This window comes from Polypterus senegalus, chromosome 8, assembly GCF_016835505.1.
Source record: "Polypterus senegalus isolate Bchr_013 chromosome 8, ASM1683550v1, whole genome shotgun sequence".
NCBI classification, from domain to species: Eukaryota; Metazoa; Chordata; class Cladistia; order Polypteriformes; family Polypteridae; genus Polypterus; species Polypterus senegalus.
The window spans coordinates 151,582,068-151,606,421 of NC_053161.1; the positions used below are offsets into that span (position 1 = coordinate 151,582,068).

At 41.9% G+C, this 24,354-nt stretch overlaps 1 protein-coding gene across 1 annotated transcript in view; it reads left to right on the forward strand.

Moving 5' to 3' along the window:
- The first annotated feature begins 1,259 nt into the window (after positions 1–1,259).
- Positions 1,260–24,354, forward strand: part of LOC120534616 (zinc finger protein 570-like) — a 38,974-nt gene continuing 15,879 nt past the window's right edge. The window contains exons 1-2 of the mRNA XM_039762206.1: positions 1,260–1,340; positions 9,170–9,723. Of these exons, the coding sequence (XP_039618140.1) occupies positions 9,204–9,723 (520 nt within the window). The 5' untranslated portion in view covers positions 1,260–1,340; positions 9,170–9,203. The remainder of the gene's footprint in view (positions 1,341–9,169; positions 9,724–24,354) is intronic.

Genomic DNA, 24,354 nt, shown 5'->3' on the forward strand with positions numbered 1-24,354 from the left:
TGTCTCACCTAACCATTTGATGACTGCCATCTCTGTCAGTGTGGCTTCCTGGAGACATTCCTGTTGGGCACTGGAGTCACAGTACTGAACTGATCAGATGAGTTCACAGTGGACAGAAAACAACTCACCCCTTACAGCTAGCAGATGACACTGGTGACACTCCTGCAGCTCTCACACTGTCCTCAGTCTGGCACTCTCCCCATCCATTCCAGGCATTTCTAACTGCCCAAATGCCATCTTTTTGGTCAATGGAAACACTGGGCAAGTGGCATGTCTCACTTTTGTCTGATTTTGCATGTGTGCTATGAGTCTTCTGAATGTGAATTTTATTATTTTTTAAAACATAAGGAAGAGTTACAATGAAGGAACAGAACAATTGTTAACCCGCTTCCTTCTGAGGTTCAGCCACAGTCAATGGGTTTGGGTCATCAGGGCTTTTATGTTGAGAATTTCAGTGTTTAACAAAGTCACATCGTTAGGGTCTATGCGCACAAGTAGCAATGATAGTGAGATTGTTTTCTGCAATCCAAACTGTACAAACATATTTGAAAGGCTGGAAACAGAAAATTACAGTCACTACCTCTCTTAACAGAAATTGACATATTTTCTAAATTAAGATAAAAAAATTTCTACTTATACTTGTGTGTGGTGTTGCTTTTTAGTGTGCCCCTCAAAATGCAGTTGTGCCTGTGAAGTTTCCAGGAATGTCCTTGCCCACCAAACACAATGGACAGTGATAAAGACTGGGGCACAGTTGGTGTTTGTCCAATTTTGATGACATAATGGCCTATCTTTCTGATAATCTTCATCACTGTTTTCTTGAAGTAAGCACAAATGAAGCCCGCTATATGTTTCTGCATCTTCAACCAGCAATGCAGTAATTTTCTCTTGTCCAGTTACTTTTTTGGAGAACACATTATTTTGTTTTTTATAATGTCCTTTATTTCTTTAAAGGTAATTTTTAAAGATACCTTAATTTCTTCAATACACATGGTATTATTTTTCACCAATATCGCAAGGTTATCAGCTGTTTCATTCATTCTTCTTGTTACACCTTCTTCTGCTTCTGATGTACTTGCCTGTACCGAGTGATGCGTGTTGTAAAAATATCCACGTTCATATAAATCGGGCGTGTCGTAAAAGTAATTTTCGGTAAGCAGAGAACGCATGCGCAAGGCAAAAAGGCTCGGCACTCGTAAAATAAGAAGCGCGGATCGGGAAGTGTCTTCGCATTCTGATCAGCGGAGCGGAGCTGAGCTGCGGAGGTCTTTCACAGATAGACTCTCTTCGGCTGGCACTTGAGTGGCTGATAATCGTCGCCCACAGCAGTTCGTGAATAGGTATGTACTTTAAGATATTTGAAAATGGGGCAAACACAGAAAAAAGAAAAAATCGGTCAGCGCAGAAGTCTAGAAGTATACAAAAACTTAGGTGAAAGAAACCGAAGCGCACGCGAGTGCAATGTTTGCATGGAGCTCGATACCTTGCTCATGGATCCGTAGGTGTCTGCACATAGTGAGTCGATCGGTGAGGGGACACGGGGTTTGTGGGTTTTAGTCTTTTTAATCTCTTCACGGACGGTCTCTGCACTGAGTGTCTACTAAGTGCCAGTTGTAATGACGGCACCCAAGTGTGTGTGTGCCTTCCAATGCTGAAAGTAAAGAAAAAAAACGCTGCCGCTGAAGACTGGTTGATCCAGTCGTCTTTAACCTCTTTAACGTTGTCCCCGAGAAAGCGATTTCTCGTAGTGATAGCATTTTAGATTATAGTTCTAGTGACAGTGAAGCATAGGAAGGTGACGATTCTTCATAAACTGTAAACTCTGACGCCATTTCGGAATGTGCGTGGTGTGACAAGAGTACGGGGCAACTCTCAAAGTTGCCATTCACTGATCTCCAAGGCAGGCTTATCAAGTATTGATGAGCCCTTAAAGAATTTCAGTCCGTTCATAAGTGACGGCATGTTAGCTGATCGTGAGTGAGACAAAACGTTTAGAAAATCAACGCTATTATGAGCAGAATGTTGTCGTTGTTGACAAATCTTTTCTAGTTTGAAGAGCTCGATTGACAGTGAAGTGACACAAACTGGACTGGACATTACTGAGTCGACCCCCTCTCTGCTTTCTGAACAGCAGGTAAAGTTTATTGGTAGCTGGGCAAAAGTCCACTGAGTCTGCTGCAACCGTAAACAAAACTAAACCTATTGATGTGCTTTTATTTTTATTTTTTTACATTTATTTTTTCTGTTTTTAATTTTGTTTCAATTTTCTTAATTTTGCCTTGACGTCTGAAAAATACCTGATACTGTGAAAACAACTTGGTGTTAGTATAACGGTTTATTTATTTATCTCTGTTTGTTAGGTAATTGGTATATTCTCACAGGGAAAAGGGGCACATGCATTTGTCTGCGCTCTCGGTTTAGTAATGGCCTCTGTGAGTGGAGTTTTGTTTTTTCTTTTGGCTCCTTATAGTATTTCAATGGATTATTTTTGTATTTAAGTGTAAATATCTTTTGTATTACAGAACATGCAGATGATGATAACCTGTAAACCTTCTGTTATGTTTAATACTTTTATGTTTTATAAAAAAAGAGTTAAATTAGATTATTAAGATACAATTTTACAGAAGCTCAAAAATAAATAAATAAATAAATATGATAAAAAAAAACAAACAGAAATCCTCCCAACACACATAAAAACATCTTCTTTGTTTAACAAAGAGATGCTTGTAAGTGGCAGTATAAGTTGAAGTCAGAGCAGCTCGCATAGCGCCGCAACTTTATATTTAAAGGCATTCATATTTGGATAGAGCAGTGTGTCCATAAAAGATACTTGATTCCTTCTTTGAAGTCCTCGGTATTAAGAATGAGTCATCATAAACATGTTAGCACAGAGTGAGTCATTTCTGTTTCTGAGTCAGCCTGGATGATGTAACCTTTTTCCTGCGCAGTAACGTGGACGAATTCAGACCGCAATTCAATGCCTGGATCACACATTTACTACTAATTGTACTGCACTAATCTTTTCATCACTGCGCATTCACAAAAATCTCCAGCCCCCCTCCTACTTTTTCCACTCAGTCTTATCAAACCCGTCCAGCATTAAAATGTCTTCTGAACTGAACAGTGTATGCCGGCTCTCCGCAGTATCCAAGTATCACAGTTCCTGAGCTCGCTGTAACTCGATCACTCACTTTAATCCTCGCTCCTGATCTTTCGTCTCCAGACGACCTTGTAACTTTGTACTCTTCCTCCGGTTATTCGCCTTGTTGTCCTTTTCATTTACGGACGAGCGGCTCTTTCGGCAGGGTGTAACTGTGGGGCTCTGTAGGCGGCGGTGACTGCAGTGCTACCAGGTGAATACGGGAATGTTTTAAAACATCCCACTTTACATTTTTTGAGTGTTTTATATTCTCTGATGTTATAGACGTAGGCAGTCATCAGATCTGTTCCGCTCACCGTGTGACATTTCTCAAGTTCGCAGCTTGTCTGAGAGGCAGTTGAGGTGGGCCGGTGCGCGGGTCTGCATTGACAGCAGCATCTCTTCAGTTTAGTTTAAAACTTCAACAAACCAGAGGCCAAATCTTAAAATTACTAATTACTAACATTAATGAAGTACATTAAAACCATTAATAATTCTAAATAAATTTTGATAGGACAACATGGCCCGAAGTTGAGTTCTCTAATGGCCCCTGCGAGATCATGCAGGTGATGAGACCCTGTAAGCATTTTGTATTTCAGAGAAATAAAGAATTACAGACGTGTTGGACGAACTCCGTTTAGTGTCCTCTGATCGCACATAAACCGCAACGCAGAGATGGAGGTTACACCACAGTAATGTTTTCTCATTTTTTGACTCCCTGCACTCTCCATGTGTCTCTTTCAAATCAGATAGTTGAAGGCTCAGACTGTCTTTGTTTTTCAGATCTGACACGGCATACTGTGCTCTGGCGACTGTCAGTTCGCTTCCCAGGTCCTCCCTGCATGGAGTTTGCATGTTCTCCCCGTGTCTGCGTGGGGAGTTCTCCGGGGACTCCGGTTTCCTCCCACAGTACAAAAACATGCAGGTTAGTTGCATTGGCGATCCTAAATTGTCCCTAGTGTATGCTTGGTTTGTGGGTATGTCTGCCCTGAGGTGGCGCCCTGCCCGGGGTTGTTTTCCTGCCTATATAGTAAATATAATCTCTTTCACATTCACTGTATGATATATGGCACTGACAGTGGCGCTGTCTCTGTTACACCAAATTACAGAGAAACAAAAAGATACTTTATTAACACCTGGGTAGGGGGATTCATTTGCAGTATAGAACATAAAGTAATAGTTTATAGCAGTAAAAGCAAAAGGCAAGAGCTAAAAGTGTCATGGAATGTGAATTGCTGCCAAAAAAATATTGACCGTATGATTAATGAAAAGGATGAAGACAGGCATGAAGGGAGAAAGAATAATCCAGTTTGATGAGCGTGAAAAGCAGCCAGGCATACAACAACAAGAACTTGGATTTGTTTCACACATCTTCATACAAAACCTACTCATGATGGCCCTGGATTTTATTGTCATCCTCTTTTCTGTCGTGGTCTTCAGTGAATTCATGGTTAGTGTTGTAGTGCAGCTCACCTTGCTGATTTGTTAATTCAAGTATTTGTTGGTACTCCATCACCAGACCACCACAGAGGGCAATACAACGAGCACTAAAGATTAGTAGAACATCTCAGCATCTCCAGCAGCCTGTCACACACATTAGAGGACCAGAATATTCTTATAAAGTGACATTTAGTCACACAGGACTGTGCTGTCCATCCCTTCTCGTCTACTGTTCAGGTTGACCCCCAAGTATTAATATCACTCCTTTGTGATGGTGACTGGTGCAGGCGTAGTCACTTCATAAAGGGAGAAACTCAGACATAAACCTAGCGTGTGGTCTGATGTGTTCATAATTGAGATGTGGATGAAATACCAGAGCAGCAAACACACACTCAGCGTCATCTATTAGATTATGGAGACCTGCAATACACACAAAAGGTGGAACAAATGGTGACAATTCAAACTGTGCTGACGGGTTCAGAAGTGAGGAGCTCCCTGACACAGCCATGTTGTGCCTTCAAATTTACAATACAGTCTGACACCAGACGACAAAGTGCGGTTTGTAATGTGGATCTGAATACACTTTCAAGAAATATTATAATTAAATACATGCTCTGTTTTTTATAGAAAAAATGTTAAATATTTAGGAACTCTCCAATGAAGTCAAACTTTCCCTGTTCTGTCTGTCTCTCACTCTATCCATTTATATATACAGTGCCTATCTATCTATCTATCTATCTATCTATCTATCTATCTATCTATCTATCTATCTATCTATTTATCTATCTATCTATTTATCTATCTATCTATCTATCTATCTATCTATCTATCTATCTATCTATCTATCTATCTATCTATCTATCTATCTATCTATCTATCTATCTATATTTGAAGGATTGGCCAGACACCCGATGGAGTGAGTGTTTAAATGACGGTATTGTAACTGCTCCTGCATGGAGGGCGCTATATAAACCCCCCACAGACAAAAGAGCCAGATATTTACATTGAAGGATGTTACATGGAGCAGTCGCCACAAATTCTTTATTTACTGTGATTGGGTCCAGTGAGACAGATGACTGTGCTTTCTGTGATGAAAAACAGTTTTTATTATTTTTTTTTTTTGCTTTTTTGTTACAGGTTAGTTTATTTACATTTATTGATTTTTTTTTTAGATATATTGAATTGGAGTTTATGATATTTTTTTTCGTTTAATCGTATGCAAGACTCTTAAAAACAGATGCTTACTTGGCAATTATTTGCTTGGACAGGCAAAGCTAGCAATCCTGAAAATCTGGAGGAATAAAAATAAAAACACACTAATGAGTGACATTTAACTCACGCTTAAAGTGCTGGTAAAAAGCTGACTGAAAGTGAAGTTTGCTTATTATAAACTCATTAATGATATCATCACGTTTAATAGTGTTTGGGCAGTGAGGGGAGTGTGGTGTTCTGTTGATGAGGGGGGGATTGGAAATGAAGGTGGGATTTCAGTAGCCGAGGGGATTTGTGATTCCAGTGTTTAACTGATGTCATTGACAGCTTTGTGTAATACAATTCCTCCTTCATATTTTAGTTTCCTATATATTTTAATGATTAAAGAAAAACAGTGATGCATGTCCCGTTTAGAATTTTTTTTGTTTCTGGATGTTTTAATTGTTATAGTATTGTTGTGTAAAGTAAGAAAAATTTTGTTAATCCGTGAGGGGATAAGATGTGTGTACAAAATTCACTTGAAGAAAGAGAGAACGTATATGAATAATATCTGAACTGTACACCTGATTGAAACATTGATACTCTGTATTCTGTTTGTTAGTTAGTTGAATAAAGTTTGTTTAAAATAAATCTCTTCTCAAATCTTATCAAGTGTTATTAGTTTCTCTAACCAAACTCAATCTGTGACCCCTGGTAGTTGCAGATCACGTAGCTGAACTCGTCTCACAGCTAAATGATTCAAGATGGCTCTAAAGACACGACAGGTGGTCTTCTGTCCATAGATAGATAGATAGATAGATAGATAGATAGATAGATAGATAGATAGATAGATAGATAGATAGATAGATAGATAGATAGATAGATAGATGGATACTTTATTAATCCCAAGGGGAAATTCACATAATCCAGCAGCAGTATACTGATACAAAGAAACAATATTAAATTAAATAGTAATAAAAATGAAAAAAATTAAAATAAAATTAATGTTCGCATTTACTCCCCCGGGTGGAACTGAAGAGTCGCATAGTGTGGGGGAGGAACGATCTCCTCAGTCTGTCAGTGGAGCAGGACAGTGACAAAAGTCTGTCACTGAAGCTACTCCTCTGTCTGGAGATGACACAGTTAAGTGGATGCAGTGGATTATTCATGATTGACAGGAGTTTGCTTAATGCCCGTCGCTCTGCCACAGATGTTAAACTGTCCAACTTTAATCCTACAATACAGCCTGCCTTCTTAACAAGTTTGTCCAGGCGTGAGGCGTCTTTCATCTTTATGCTGCCACCCCAGCACCCACCGCGTAGAAGAGGGCACTCGCCACAACCGTCTGGTAGAACATCTGCAGCATCTTACTGCAGATGTTGAAGGATGCCAACCTTCTCAGAAAGTATAGTCTGCTCTGACCTTTCTTACATAGAGCATCAATATTGGTAGTCCAGTCCAATTTGTCATCCAACTGCACTCCCAGATATTTAAAGGTCTGCACCCTCTGCACACAGTCACCTCTGATGATCACATGGTCCATGAGGGGCCTGGGCCTCCTAAAATCCACCACCAGCTCCATGGTCTTGCTGGTGTTAAGGTGTAAGTGGTTTGAGTCACACCATTTAATAAAGTCTTTGATTAACTTTCTGTACTCATCCTCCTGCCCACACCTGATGCAGCCCACAATAGCAGTGTCATCAGCGAACTTTTGCACGTGGCAGGACTCCGAGTCGTATTGGAAGTCTGATGTATATAGATTGAACAGGACCGGAGAAAGTACAGTCCCCTGCGGCACCCCTGTATTGCTGAACACAATGTCAGACCTGCAGTTCCCAAGACGCACATATTGAGGTCTGTCTGTAAGATAGTCCACAATCCATGCCACCAGTCAGCTTGTCTCTAAGGAGCAGAGGTTGGATGGTGTTGAAGGCGTTAGAGAAGTCCAAAAACATAATTCTTACAGCACCACTGCCTCTGTCCAGGTGGGAGAGGGATCGGTGTAGCATGTAGATGATGGCATCCTCCGCTCCCACCTTCTCCTGGTATGCGAACTGCAGAGGGTCGAGGGTGTGGCAGACCTGTGGCCTCAGGTGGTGAAGCAGCAGCCGCTCCATGGTCTTCATCAGATGTGACGTCAGAGCAACAGGCCGGAAGTCATTCAGCTCACTAGGACGTGATACCTTTGGGACAGGAGTGATACAAGATGTTTTCCAAAGACTTGGAATTCTCCCCTGTTCCAGGCTTAGGTTGAAGATGCGCTGTAGAGGACTCCCCAGTTCCAACACACAGGCCTTCAGCAGTCGTGGTGATACACCATCTGCACCTGCTGCTTTGCTGGCACAAAGTCTTTTCAGCTCTCTGCTCACATGGGCTGCTGTAATTGTGGGTGGGGATGTCTCACCTATGCTGGTATCAGCAGAAGGATGGTTGGAGGATGCAGTACTCCGAGGTGAGAGTGGGTTACTGTGATCAAACCTCTTAAAGAAGTTGTTCATTTGGTTTGCTCTCTCCACGTCTGTCTCGATGGCGGCACCCCGCTTCGAGCTGCAGCCAGTGATAATCTTCATCCCATCCCACACTTCCTTCATGCTGTTGTTCTGCTCCAGCTTTCTCCTGTACTGCTCTTTCGCCTCCCTGAGCTGGACTCAGAATTCCTTCTGCACGCACTTGAGCTCATGCTTATCACCACCTTACTGGTGTTTTAATTGCCAACAGGTTTAAATGAAGGAGATTGTGCTTCATTAATTAGTTGAAGGTTTTGTGACTTTTAGATTTATCTAATCATTCTTTACTATTTAGCTCATCGTACTGAATGTGTTTTACGCTGCATGTCATGAGAGACTAGTTAGTAAAATAGAAGATTTGAGACTCCAGAGCTCAGTGCATGGCGGAGTACAGAATTGGTTACAGATTTCATCCTGGACAAGATTTAGATTTGGGCTGATGGATGTCAGATAAAGTTAAATGTGAAGACAGGAATAATGAAGCAAAAAAGTTAAATATAATTGATTATAAAGTAAGGGGCCTGCAGGTTTACAGTTTATGTTATTAGAAAGTCTTGGATGTCGAGCTGAACTTAGCTCAGTCCACAACCAGACAGTCCACTCAGTCTAATCAATAAAGTCTGATAGGATTTTATGTTATTTAGCACTCACACTGTATGAGGTCAACGTAAACTGAATGTCACTCTGTCAAACGCCACTCCTGGGACCGTGCATTCAGTTTTAGTCATCATATTGTAAAGAGCCGCACATAAAAACAACAAAGAAAGTGAAGTCAGGCAGTGCCAGTGAGCAGTGAGCCATGAGACAAGATCAGAGGAGTTGGCTGAGGTGTGTTCAGTGCTTTGTTGGTGTATTTTAAATGTATTCTACTTTCTTCTTTCTTCTTACAAAGGAAGAAAAGGGAGACTTCATAATAAACGTGTGATATGGAGGACAAAGGCCCAGTTACCCAGGAGCCTCCTAAGATGGTCTGTGAAAAGGAAGAGGTGAGCAATGAGGAGGAAGAGAAGAGTCACACACAACACATGGGCTGCCATTTCATGACTAACTTGGAGAGAAGAAGTGTGGACATCAAGAAAGAGGACTGTGAATGGGAATATGTGCCATTTTCTCAGGACTGTCCTACCATTAAGGAGGAGGACTGTGAATGGGAATATTTGTCCTTTTCTCAGGACTGCCCTACCATTAAGGAGGAGGACTGCAAATATGAGCCAACATTTGAGAGCAGTGACATGCAGGGAACTGAAATGGTTAGCAGTGTGAAAAAAGAAGAAGTAAAATGGGAGTTTGTGTCTCAGCACGAGTGTTCAGATGTCACAGGATCAGACATCACTCTGAAGAGTCAGCACACCCTACAGCGTCACTCTGTCCTCGTGAAGTCCGAGTGTTTGGAGTCTGACATGACCAGGATTAAGAAAGAATTAAGTTCCTGTCCTTCTGGAGAAGGTAAGAGTCAAATACAAACACCATGTTAGGTCTGCAGCTTGGGGGAGTTACAGGAATGGTGCTGTCCTGCTTTTTCACTGAATTTGGATTTATTGAATTCTGTGCTGAAATGTTACAGATTTCTAATCACTTCATAACATAATGGCTTATTTTAAACTAAACAAATCATGTAGTCCAGTCAGAAAGAGAGGTAAAGGAAATAGAAACTGGTGAGGCACAGCAGATGAATTGATGTTGAACATTATGAGCAAACTGATTACATGAGCTGAGAGGTTTTATACATTCAGAAAAATTCTGTGGAGCAAATAAATAGAAAAACAATGTCATACGGCACTGGCGAAAAACTTGAGTTCAGAGAGGACATCAATAGGCCAGTGTGGTACAGAAAAATCACCGCCAGTCAGATAAAGCAGCGTAGATGGGTACTGTGAAACAGCAGGTTATAAGGAAGAGAGTGGCGTAAGATACTTATTTAAAGTTAAAAGACAGGGAAGTAGGCATCACATGAAAAGAGTGTGGTTTAAATTATATTGTAGAACTAAGAGTATCACTGTATATGCTGTTAATGAGGGAATCCTGCATAGGTCTCCTTAAGACAAGTGTCTGACTGTCACTCAGAATGATAAGACTGCACCAGAAATATTACATGTAAAATAATAATAATAATAATAATAATAATAATAATAATAATAATAATGTCATGAATAGCTGGGGTCCTTCTCTGCCGTATTCTCCCAGCCTCCCTTTGTTCTTGATCCCATTTTCTGTCCCCCATGTTCTGTCTTATCCTGTACTTTGGTTCCCTCTTGTCACTCGTGTTTGTTGTTTAGTGATGGTGGTGTTGCTGCCATCAGGGGTTGTCTCTGTTGAAATGTTTTGTGGTCAGCCATTGCTTTTGAGTTACTGTAGCAGGTTTGGGGTGTAACAAGGCTTGCTGTTGGCCTTTACCTATTAACTTTTATAAGTGCATCTAATTAGTACATCATTGAAGGTGTTACTTACACAAATCAGTAGTGAACTTCAAAATGCCATAAAAATAAGAAGACGTCCTCAGTTTGAAGTTGTGCTCACTGTGTTTTCTTTGATTTCTTCAGTTTGTGCCCAGAGAGATTTTGGGATTCTGCTCCGCATCGAGTTCATCAGATTCGAGTGTTCAGTACATTAAGTTAATGAAGCTGTGTATTTTAATATAAGTACAAAAATGTTTTTATAACATTAAAATCAAAATTAAATCCAAATAAAAAGATATGCTTTATAGCAGTGAAATGTTTTGAAAAACAATACCATTCCACCCTATTGTATCGTGTATGTGTGGTGTGTGAAGTGTTTCTGTAATTCGCTACAAATGCACAACTGTGTTTTACTTGGTGAATATTCTTCAATAATTAGACGCACAAGTGGCCATTGAACCTTACTCTTATTGATGTTAATGTTGATTTATTTTGTTTTATAATTGTGTCTTTCATTTTTCTATTCTTTAATATGTAAAGCACTTTGAGCTACTCTTTGTATGAAAATGTGCTATATAAATAAATGTTGATGTTGTTGTTGTTGTTACAAGGATTTCTTAGACTTTCTCCTGTGTCTCCAAACCCTCTGATGCTCTTACCCACTCCCACTCTACATTTTCACTCTTTACTCTTCCCACACTCCTGCTCATCACATCATGTCTGTTTAAGATTAAATAAAGTGCATGCATACGGTTTAGTCTGAATATCTTCATTAGCTCGTTCTTCAAACTTACGTATTCCATTTCCAAATCAAAGGGATCTGCAGTTTATAACAACAGTACTCGCTTATGGGGTCAACAGCCTAAACCAACCATGACAGATGTGCCACTCCATGGCATGGCACAGTGCCACACACTGTTCATGTGCTCACAACACGTCAGATTAGACTAAGCCAGGATGATGTAGCACCAGGAGAAGATCCACATGAATAGGGGGGGAAAATAACATGCAAATTACACACAGATAATGACCACCATGGGATGTAAACCTCAGACTCTGGAGACAGCAGTATTAGCATTAGTACCACCCGTTCATTTCTAAAGGCAATGTTTCCTGGAGCTTCAGGATATTCTGCAAAATATGAGGTACAAATTAGAGCTGCCAGTAAACCAAATCAGCATGCTTGGGATGGGGACTGAAAATGGAGAACATGCAGTCAAAAAATGTGTAAAGTCTGGGAGTCTGTGTATGTATATTATTATGGCAGAGTGCAGGAATGACAATTCACACATATATAAAAGTTGGGACAACAGGGCCGACCTGTTTAACAGGAAACCTCCAACAAAAATAGTAGTACATATAGATAGTTAGTGTCAAAAGAGGTGTGAATTTGATTGATGACTTTAAGCCCCGCCCCCAAATATGATGGATGACATTAAGCCCCGCCCCAAATATGAAAATATGAAAATATGTGAAAATATGAAAATATGAAAATATGAAATATGAAAAATGAAAATATAATCTATGTAAATATGAAAATATAAAAATATGAACTATACACCGCCCCTGGGGGGTTGGACCACCGTCATACTTGATCATCTCTAAACCCCGCCTTTTAGGGTGGGTCTTTCGTAAACCGGACACTTGTCACTCCCCATTAACAATACTCACGCCCCCGAGTTACGCCTTTATCTCTCTATCCTCCTATAGGGTTAGGGAGAGGCATATCGCTCCACCCCTTCCCAACCCGACTGTGGGAGGAAATGAAAGAGTTCTTGTATAAAATTCTACTCACTTAGTGAAAACGCTACGACACACAAAAGCAGACAGAATGGACGGTCTTGTGAACGCTCCTAAGAAACTGAAAGCTAACAGGGCCTTACGGGAGTTACGGGAACCACACTTCAGCTCTGTCTGGTACGATTCTAACTGTGCTTTGTGCCGGGTAGAGGTAAAAAGAAATGCAGAGGGACAGCTCACGATCGCCGTTTCCAAGAAGGAGCCTATCCTACCCGAATATAGCGATGCCGGTCACGAAGAGGAAGATAAAGAAAATGTGATAAAGGATCGAGTGAGTGAAATTAATTTTTCTATAAAAGACTGGAGTTTTTTTAAAGCTCTTATGCCAAATATTGATGAAGCTATTTATCAAGGAAAACTATCCGACCAGATGAAAAGAATTAAAAGAAAATTGGAGGAGGAGTTTAGCATGTTGAATAATTCATGCTCGGAGGAGGAGGAAGAAAACTGGGAGTCAACCGCCCCCTAAGTGAGTGGAGATAAATACAGAGGTCTTTTCCATAGTCTACATTAACCTAAAACCTTATCGAGATGTCTTCAACTAACTACCCTTCCGAAGCTGGTGCTAGCTGGGCCGGTCGTCTCCCTGTTCTCTCGGCCTCTGAGGTGGCAGAAGTCCTCAACATTTTGATGCGCTCCGAAGAACCAAGCTCCGGGGGTATGGAACATACGTCCGCCGCTGACTACCCGTTTTGGCCGGCTAACCTTCAAACCAACACCTTCTACTCTACTCCCGACGAAGTGATCGACCCTAACCTACAGCCCGGCTACTCTGCGGCAGACCAGATGCTGACAGACAACGATGTGTTTTGGGCGGGTAACAACCAGCACCCTGCCGGCTACGTACCTGATCAGGTCTGTTGGTCTACGGAACAGACAGCGGCAGTCAACGACCTGTTTTGGCCCGACGACATCGTACCTAACTCCGGGTACTCTGCTCCTAACAACTCACCTTCAGACCCACCGTCTTGGCGGATCTTCTGATGCCCTCGAATGACCAGATCTATTGGCCCGAACCTCAGTTACCCGCTCCTGATGATATGTACTGGCTGGACAGTCTCCTGGAGAACCGTACAGGACCTGACTTTTTTGTCCCTGCTGAGGATACTCTGGGGAGCCTGACGGGCGCTGAGGAGATAGCCATGCAGACCATGCATCAAGAAGACACTGTGGACGACTTGGTAGAGGCTCTGGCCTCTTGGAAGCCATCGTCCCAGGATTCTGATTATGAGGGCATGGACATTGAACAAACTGACGGGCTCTGGGTGAAACACTTCAAAGACTCTGAAACTGATCAAGAGTTTGATTGCGGCTCTGCTGGACATAATAGTCGATCGGGACCTAAAAAGCACCTGTCAAGGTTGTTTCATAGATCACCCCAGCCAGACGCAGCATACGTGTCTGTTTGAACCGGACTCTGTTTATCGGGTTGGCCGTTTTCAAGAGGTTCTGACTGTTTTCCGCAAACCGTGGCTCAGGAGCCTGGTCATAAAGACTCTGGGCTGCTTTAACATCTTTCCGCCTTTTCACAAGGTTCATTCATTTGTTCAAAATGCTGTAGATGAACTGGAAAATGAACATTCTATTAGCGAGGCTATTGTACAGGCCTTTCACAACATGGACGATCCATCTTACTCTAAAATACGTGAAATAGCCGATGCTTTCTCTAAAAGGCATTTTTCTGTACCAGACATGACCGATGCACCTTTGGGGTTTTACGGGAGTATGATATAGAAAAATCAGACGAAGTGTCTGAACTCAATGTGCCTGTACTATGAAATGTTTTAATAATGTTTTTAATACTGATGTTTTTGAAAATTACCAATAAATCCTCCTTTGATTTTTAAACCATTGACATTTTTCTTTCACCGTCGGCGATGGAGGGTTACTTGAAAAAAGTTTATTATAGCCCGGCAAATCCTGGTAGCTTTGGGGGAAAAGACTCTTTGAAAAGAGCTCTTGAGGTTTCGGTCAGAAAAGTAATGACCAACAGGTGTCGGACTGGTTATCCGTCAATATGCTTATACAATTCACAAACCCGCTAGAAGGCATTTTAGGAGAAATAAGGTTTATGTATCCGATATAGACTCACAATGGCAGATGGATTTAGCGGACATGACAAATGTGACCGAGCATAATCGGGTTATAAATATTTGTTAACATGTATCGACAGTACTTTCTAAGTACGCGTGGTACGACCCCTGAAGAACAAAACGGGTAAGGAAGTGACGAGAGCCTTCCAAGACATTCTGAGCGCCGGGCGTACTCCAAAGAAACTCCAGACCGATAAGGGGAAAGAGTTTTTCAACCGTGATTTTCAAAAGCTGTTAAAGAAGATCGGGATAAAACATTTCACCACTGGAAACGAATTAAAGGCCTCCGTGGTGGAGAGATTTAACCGGACATTAAAATCTAAAATGTGGAAATATTTCAGCGCTTATAACACGAGAACCTACATCGATAAATTGCCTGATTTAGTATACTCTTACAACAAAAGTTATCATCGAAGCATAAAAATGGCTCCTTCCGATGTAAACACGTTAAATTCTTGGAAAGTTTTCAAAATTTATACGCCGCCAACCCCCGAGGCCCGCCATTGTTTAAGTTTAAAGTAGGAGACACGGTTAGGGTGTCTAAAACAAGACATCCTTTTGAGAAAGGTTATGAACAGACATTTTCAGATGAAATCTTTACCGTATCTGAACTTGTACCTAGGGCCCGGCGTGTACAAACTGAAAGACTACGACGGTGAAGAGATTGTAGGTTCCTTTTACGACCCCGAATTACAGAAAATTAAAGTCGGGTCCACAGACGTTTACAGGATCGAAAAAATACTGGCCAGGAAAGTTAAGAATAAAAAACGACTCATTTTAGTCAAATGGCTCGGCTGGCCTGAAAAATTTAACAGCTGGATACCGGAGAGCCAGGCCCAAGATGTTCAATAAAATCCACAGGGCTCCTAATCGACTCTTCATTCTCTAGCGGTATACGATGGAGCGCAAAAGTTTTTTTGTGACACTTCCGAGCAACGCTTCCTCAGACATTTTCCCTAGCAACACCATTTCCAATTTCACGACGAAGCTTGCTAAACCCATAGAATTAGAAGGTTCTTGGGAAGTCGGTCTAGCAGAAGTTCAGTACCCACATACGTGGAATACCATAGACAAGCCAGATAATGAATTCTACGTTTCGGCCCCCGGTGTAAAAAAACATTACTACATTCCATGCGGCTATTACGAAGGTATTCACGACCTACTGTCTTTTATGAATTCGACAACCTTAAGCCTGCCCACTTTGACCGATGTTGCAGCTGGATTTGCCCCTTCTGAGAACCCTGCGAAATTCAGTTATAATGCTGTGGAACGAAGAGTCTACGTGGTACCGGGTGAAAAGGATGAAACTATACACTTAAAAGGACAGCTGGGTCGAATATTAGGAGCGCATCCTGATCAGACTCGGGGTTTAACTTATAAGGCTCCTTTCCCGCCGACATCAGGGCCGGCTTTTACACTTTGTATGCGTGTATGGAGATATGGTATCTCATCAGAGAGTCGGAGACAGCTACGCACCCTTTTGAGGTGTGTTCATGTAGAGGATCAGGCGAATAAAATTACAACCATCACATATGACAAACCGCATTATGCCGGTCAGCAAGAATCATTTTGACACTGTGACTATTGAAATAAAGACGGACCAGAACAAAAACGTGCCATTTCAGTTTGGTAAGGTGATAGTGAAGTTGCATTTCAGACCCGTCAGGCATTGTATGCACGACTGATACAATGAGGTCTTACCAGGACCCGACACCTTACATCCAATATTATCAGACCCAAGCGGGTAACGGCTTACCAGGATTCTCTGGATCCCCTGTAATGTATGGTGGGGGGATTGGAGGTATATTTCGAGGACTGTTTAGAAGAGCTTTACCTCTCCTGAAAAAAGGCTTTGACATCGCAAAACCACATATCAAATCCGCGCTAAAAATATTGTAAAAGATGTGATCACCGGGCTATATCCAGTGCTGCAGGTGGAGTCCTAGAAAACAGGAGGGAGCGGGCTTGATGGTCATGAGAAAGACAAAACGCAAGAGACCACCGGGTCGCGTCAGCCCCGACAGCTAAAAGGCTAGGCGCACTATTTTTGCAGCATTCTCTAAACGTCGTCAGAAGAGGAACAAGAGTAAAGCCCGCAAAAGAAGAGAGACATTTTTTAAGAAAAGATGGCTTTCGTACACAGAATGTCTGAAGAGTGTGTCAAATCTGAACTGGATCTGTTTACGGTGCCTTTCACTCAGACGAGTGTAGATAAAAGTATATACGTTGAAGTCCCACCACTCTCAGCCCTCTCTGAAGTAGCCCCGCTAGAATTTCTCATAGCCGGAAATGGGGAAGATTACCTGGATTTGAATAACACTCTTCTACACCTAAGGGGAAAGATAGTGAATGCTGACGGGACTAACATACCTGCCGGGCAAAGGTCGGATTTGTCAACTACCCTATAGCCAGTTTGTTTTCCCAAGTTGATGTCACCCTCGGGGACCGTCTAATATCCCAGAGTTCAAATTGTTATCCTTACCGAGCTGTCTTAGAAGGCCTGCTAAATTACAGCCAAGAGACTCTTCATTCTCAGTTTGCTACAGGACTTTTTTACAAAGATACACTTAACAAATTGGAAGAGACAGACCCCGACGGAGAAAACATCGGTTTTAAAAACCGAAGCGCCTATACAGCCGGTAGCAGGACTGTTGAACTTCTGGGGCACATACATACAGATCTCTTTTCCAGGAAAAACTACTATTGAACGGTCTAGACGTGAAGATTAAAATGGTTCGGAACAAAGATGAATTCTGTTTAATGTCCGGGATGCCGAACGTTACAGAGTAATCATAACATCGGCCTCCCTGTTTGTAAAAAAAGTAAAAGTTTCACCGGCCGTGAAATTAGGACACGCTCATGCCCTTACCTCAGCCAATGCTAAATACCCTGTGGAAAGGGTGAATATGAAAGTATTCAGTATGCCCGGGATCCGAGTATGCAATCAAGAAAACCTGTTTCTGGGCCAACTACCAAAGTATGTGGTGATTGGCATGGTAGATAATGAGGCCTTTTCGGGTCTTATACACGGAACCCGTTCAATTTCAAACACAATGATGTAGAGTTCCTGGCTCTGTACATGGACGGTGAACAGATTCCTGCCAAACCCTTTCAACCAGACTTTGTAAGCGGCAATAGTGCCAGAGAATATTATAACCTGGTATTGGCCACTGGTAAGCATTTGAAGGATCAAGCTCTGGCTATCAGCCGTTCAGAGTTCTCGCAAGGATATACTCTTTTCGCTTTTGATCTAACCCCCGATCAAGAATGCGGCGATCATTTTTCATTAGTTAAAACTGGAAACATGAGATTTGAATTACGCTTCCGCGTCCCTCTCCCTCGGACCGTCAATCTAATAGTATATGCGGTCTTGACAACATCATTGAAATCAACCAGAGACGTAATGTTCTGTATGACTACTAATAAACACCATGAATACAAAACAATTAACAGAACTACTGTCCCAAGACCCCTACACGAAAGATATTTCCGCGTGTGTTGGCGTGTGATCAACTACCGGAAAAAAATAACGGCTTGCCGGCCATGTTTGTAGTGAATACTCACCGTCAAACCCAACCCGGAGAACACTGGCTGGGGATTTACCTCACAGAAGACGGAAAGGGGAGTTTTTTGATTCCTATGGAAATCCCCCGGACTTTATCTACTTCCGAAAGACATTTACCATTTCTTAAGCAAAAACTGTAAACAAATCATTTACAATAACCGACAGCTTCAAAGTTGGTTCTCGGACAAATGCGGTCATCACTGCCTCTTCTATCTGCATCAGAGAGGAAAAGGTCTCCCGTACACCTCTGTAATAAAAAAGTATTCTGAGGACGTGAACAGTAATGACTCTATGGTCTCTAAATTTGTTCGTTCCTGGCTTCCTTCACTGGACTCTGTTTTATCAGTACCCTTGCATGCAAAGATCCGAGACCTATAAATATTTCAATAGACGGTTAAAGGATGACGACACTCTGTAATGATATAAAATTGTATTTAATAAACAAATAATTTTACAAATTAATAAGCAATCCATTCCAGTCTTTTTTTTCTCGGTTTCAGTCGGTAGGGGCTAACTTCTGTTTGATGAGCAGGGAGGGGCGGGGGTGGTTTAAAACTTTCAAGGAGTTCTCTCGTTTCATCATTAGGTACGACAGAAAATGGAATGTTCAAACCGCCATGGCGTTTACAAATTCCTTCCACCCCGGTCTCCTATGTTCAGGTATTGTATGAGAAGCGGTCAGATTACGGACCAAATCCACCATGTTGGATCCGACCAAAGGTTTACCTTCTAACAACAGCTCTCCACGATTATTCCAGAAGGCGTAATGGGGATTAACGGACATTTTATGTAAAACAAATTCAATATTTTTCTTTGATTTTACAGGCGCGCTTCTCAAAACCTCTTGCCAAACCTGGTCCTCAGACACCTTGACTGTTCCGGGGCCCCCCTCGCCACTTTCTTCTTTTGGTAATACGAGCGTCAGACTGCCAGCTTCTTTATCGGCCTTTTTAACTAGAGTCAGATATCTCTGCAAGATGGAAGTGTAAAGCTTCACCTTCTCGTCAGCCCCTATATCACAGCGTTGCAGGATGTTTCTCATTTCTTTGTCCAGTTCAGTTTCTGTGGCACTCAAGAGTTCGTTCGGGGTAGCACTCTTTTGCTGAAAAAGAGACATCTGTTGCTGCGGGACCAAATACATTTTCTGAGCGTATTCCATGTTTATGCTCTAGAAGCTAGTAAACTGGATATGAATGGCACGGCTACGCTTAAAAGAGCCCCCAAAAAGCCTCCTTTCTGGTTCAGAATAGCTTTCTTCTTTTTTAAGGTTAGTTTTTTGTCACTTATTTTTCGGACAGATGTTTTATGCTTCTTGAGTCGCTTAAACTGTTTGGGGGAAAGAGGTATATTACCTTTTAAAGTATTACAGGCTATCTCGGACAAAGCATTAATTAAATCGTCAGAAGAGGCGTTGATAAGATTTTTACGGCGGCGACAAGAGCAACGGAGTAAGACCTTGAGAGGTTTTAAGTTTCTGGTTATTCTGGCCGACATGCTGACGGAATATGTAACTTTGACTCAGAACACCTTCTTTTATCTTTTCACGGTGTACACGACAGGCCAGTCGGGCGGGAACAGACCTGTTCTTAATCGCAGTTCGTCGGGGGTCTGCGCCTTTAAATCCACTAAGAGATAGCCGTACGGTAGTTTTGTAGCATCTTCAAAGCCTCCAAAAGAACTTAACACGCCTGGATACATTTGACGGGCCAAGGTAGTAATCTGCAATTTGTCCCTGGGGTTTTTAAAAAGAGTAATATAATTGGCGTTAAGATTAATCGTTCGGCTTTTCTTTCCTTGAAAAAATAAATTTTGAACCAAGTAAATGATAGACAGATTCCGATGATGAGTATATTTTGTGAAAGCTTTTTCTATTTCCTGGCTTTCGCTAGCCGCTTCCATCAGATCATCTATAATGACCAAATTTATTTTCTCAGGAGGGAGAAGTTCGTCGTCGCATAAAGACTTTGGGAGCCCCTCAATAAATTTTAATTGCTGAAATTTAGCCGACAGCTCGTCGTACATTTTCTGCCAACAACTATAAAACCAAACGATATTTTGAAAAGGGTGAGACACGACGTGATTCGAATGTTCCAATAATTTTTTCACATAATAGGATTTACCGGAACAAGAGGGTCCAGAGATAATTTTAGCGAAGGGGTGTTGAAGGCGGGCGTCAAAATCTCTTTTAGTAGCCATAAGGTCTTGTGTTGTAATCTTTTAGGAGAACCCTCTTGTTATAAACCACTCTGAATTTCTTCCTGAGTGGTCTGTTTTCTAAAGTGAAAAGTTTTTTATTTCGATGGATCTGCTTACCGTGAACCAGTAACTCTTGAGTAGGGGCTTCAAGAGACGTCACAAAATTCTGAACTAAATTGGTTAGTGACTCGAGGTTTATAATTTTACCGGTTTCGTGATTGATGGTGATACCTTTTACCTTCATACATGTTTTGCCTTGTGCCGTTTTATACCCGTACGTCTTTGGACCGCCTGAAGCAAATTCAGTAATATAATCACCAGGATTTAACTCACTGGTGAGCTCTCCTAAATAGTCACCCAGAGGAGGATTGTACTGACCAGGCTGAGAAGTAAAAATGACCGAGTCGGTGTCGTGGTACAACACCCTTTCTCCCAGACTGTCCAGTAAATCGCATAACTCTAACCGTGCATAGGCCGTGGTGAAAGCAGCAATGACAACATTAACGCTACCAGGTAGGGTATACTTTTCATCGGTGTACTTCCATTGTATTTGAGCAATCTCATCGCCGATAAATTCAAAATAAGAAACATTATACTGTTTGGAGAAAATGTATTGCAAGAATTCCTCACCGTCCTTGACTAAGCTAGTAGTGAGATGGAGAGGTTTTTGCCCAAATTTACCCCAAAGAGAATTTAAAAACAACTTTGAAATCTGCCTCTTGGCTGGATTTACGGCGATGTTATCGCGTTCCAATCGTACACCTTCCTTCTGATAATAATCTAAAATATAACGGTCGCGGGAAGCTTCATCCGTACACCAGGCAGGATAACCCGAGGCCTCCTGCTTGCCTTTTAGATGAAGCTTGATATAATCTGAGAATAACTCAGAAGTACGTTCGGGGTAATGCCAAATCTCGTATACTTTTGAAACTTTATACCCTTTGTCAATGGCCTTTGCTATTTCCACACTGCACCAAGTACCGGTTAAAGCTCTCTCATCCTCTGTGTGACGACAGTCCACAATCTGAGCTTCTGTCTCACAGCAGGTGCGACAGAGGGTGAACATTAATTTCCCACAAAACCTGAGAGGCAGGACTGGAAAATTGAGACCACGTGGAGGATGGACGGTGGCTTTAATTAATCCAAAATACTGCCCGAGATCCCCAAACTGCTGAAAAATGATAGTGGGGTGACCGACCGGGTACATTTTTGTTTTATTCACAAACGGGTACAAGCTAGTGAAATCATAATAGTGAATCTGTTCGGCCCCCACCGCCTTGTGGTACAATTTTATGGCGTTGGTACGTCCGCCGAACAAAGAGTCCCTGGGTTGTATACGTTGAGGGAAATCACAGTGTTTTAAGAAACTTTGTAGCCTGAGGTCTTGTTTTTTCATACTCTCCCAAGAATGCTCCCAGAGCACGCGCACATCTAGATTAAATTTTGTCCTAAGTATTTCCAATTTTCTCATAAACTTTTGATACATAGCCGCACAAGTCATACCGGTTAAAGGATGGGTACTGTTTAAATCATAACATTCGGGGCAGCCGTGATAAAAACAACCAGCAAATTCAAAGGCCGTCGGAACACCTTTAACTACGGCATAGCCGTCAAGATGAAAGGAACCCTTCTTTACTTCCCCAAGGTTTAGAGCGTGTTGTATGTTCAATTTTTCTGTTTCACAGAGATACAATAACCATTGAATAGAGCGTTCGAATAGTTTTTCTGACTACTACTGTAATGGTCAGAAGGAATTATACCTACAGACTTTGGAGGCATGCAGTTTTGCCTGTACATGGCCATACATAGAGATGCCAGGGTCATGCATTGAAACGGGTCAATGTTGCCAATTTTGATGACCTCGTCTCTGAATTTAATGCACGCTGTTCTAAGAATTTCACGTCATTTTACAAAAAAAGCCATCTCCTCTTTAAAATTAAAAATACCATGCTTGACCCCGTCGTACCAGGTAAAAAATTCTTCCTTTTCTTTGGTCATCATGCTCTGAACACCGTAGCATTCAGGTTCGGGGTAGGGACCGATATAATTCTGGTTTTCAGCCGTATTGAAGAAATGGGGGAAATAACCTTTTGCTTCAAACCCCATGGCTTTAGGCATGGCACTCAATTTCATTGTTAAAAAATTCAAAGAATCTATAAAACGTAATTTATAACCATCATCTGTGAAACACATCAGCTTATTTCCTTGAGTAGTAACACTAGGGTTCACACCATTTTCAAGCAGATACTTCATTAAAAAGTACCCATCGTAACCTTTTGAATTGTGAGCTATGAAGGTATAGCCATGATACTTGGGGCGACGGTATCTGGCAAAGAACTGTTGTACACAATCTTCACCCGCCCAGAACCAGGATTTACCCTGTAAGGACTTACAGTATATGTAATTAGGAATGTGCACCCCCGTTTCTTGCCGACTTTCAAAATCATAAAACACGTATTTCTCACAACGATCCTCAGACTTCAAGGTTTCTATAAAGCACTGATGGTTTTCCGCATCATTTTCAATTTTGTTTTACAAACACGGCATTCTTTGGGCCGACATTTATGGGGTTTTGAGGCGGCATTCACTGTGTAAGTTTTGTAACACAGGGGACACATTTTTGCAGTGTCACAGGCCGCTTCCATATCGTTGGTCTTGTCGTTAAATTTAGGAATCGTATGCTGAATAAAACAAAATTGGGACCGACAGTAACGGTTGCAATCACCACACTTGACAAGTTCTTCAGGGATCGGACGGCAGTCGGGGGAGAAACACACGTTGCAATGGCCTTCACAACGATGGCTAAGGATGGAGTGGTAGCTTGTGTAACAGTAATCGCATAAGTATTTAACCCCCAGAAACCCCTTTAAATTCAAAATACCATAGTAATGGTTGTCGTGTAAAAACATAAAATAGGTTTTGGGGTTTCTACCTCGGGAGCTTTCAAATTTTAAAAATTTATCATTTCTTAGACACCTGTACCAGACAACAATTTTAATACCCAGCAAGTTTTCAAATTTATGCAAATCCAAAAGGACACTTTTTCATGCTCAGATAATCCAGCCCTGCTCTGAAGTTTATACGCTTCACGCATGCATAACGGGGCTTTGCCTGTACCGTCCTCCATTAGGCTAAGCAGACAAAAGGCAAAACAGAGCTGATTCCCGTAATTATAAGAAATAATTAAATGCTTCATTTTCTTTCTGACTATTTCATGGTTGAGTAGAGATGATACCTTGCGGCCATAAGCCCCACTAGGTGACCGAACAATCTGAGTGACTAGCATCAGAGACTCATCAGCCAACACACTTGCATGACTCTGAAGAAGATTCTCTATCTGCTGAAGAAAACCGTCTACATTAATATTAGAGCCAGTCAATTGTATAAAAACGCTGATAGGTAATGAATCGCACGCAATTCTAGCTGTACGACATCTTGCGGATTTAAAGTTCCTGAAAAACTATCCAGAATTCTTTGCAACGTCTCATGAATACTGTTAAACACCTCCTCGTAAGACTCTAGTTCATAGGCATCTGCGAAATTTAAGGGGTGTCTTATTTCAGTGTTGTTAAAAGCAGGTCTGTCGATCTGTTGAAAAATGTCCGGACCGTCATTACTAGAGACAGCAGAGGGCCCGGCCATGCCCAAAGTAGACGAGGGTGAAGGTTTAGATACCACAGAACCACCGGACATGACTGGCGCGATTGAAGAAGTTGAAGGGGTAGCTGCAAACAGCTGTGTAATAGGGGCTGATGAAGCGGTGACTGGAACAGGGGGCAAGACTGAAGCAAGGGGAGCTATTGGAGCAGAAGTGGAAGCTATGGGACCAGAAACAGAGGAGCCAGTGATTGGGACAGAGGGGTTACAGGGGCCTACTAAAGTAGACGGCTTGGCCCCAGAGGGGCTAGCTGAAATAAACGAGACTGAAGCAGAGTGCCCCAAAGGGGTCATGACTGGAGCAGAAGTGGGAGCTACAGGGCCAGAAACAGAGGAGCCAGTGCTGGGGACAGAGGGGTTACAGGGACCT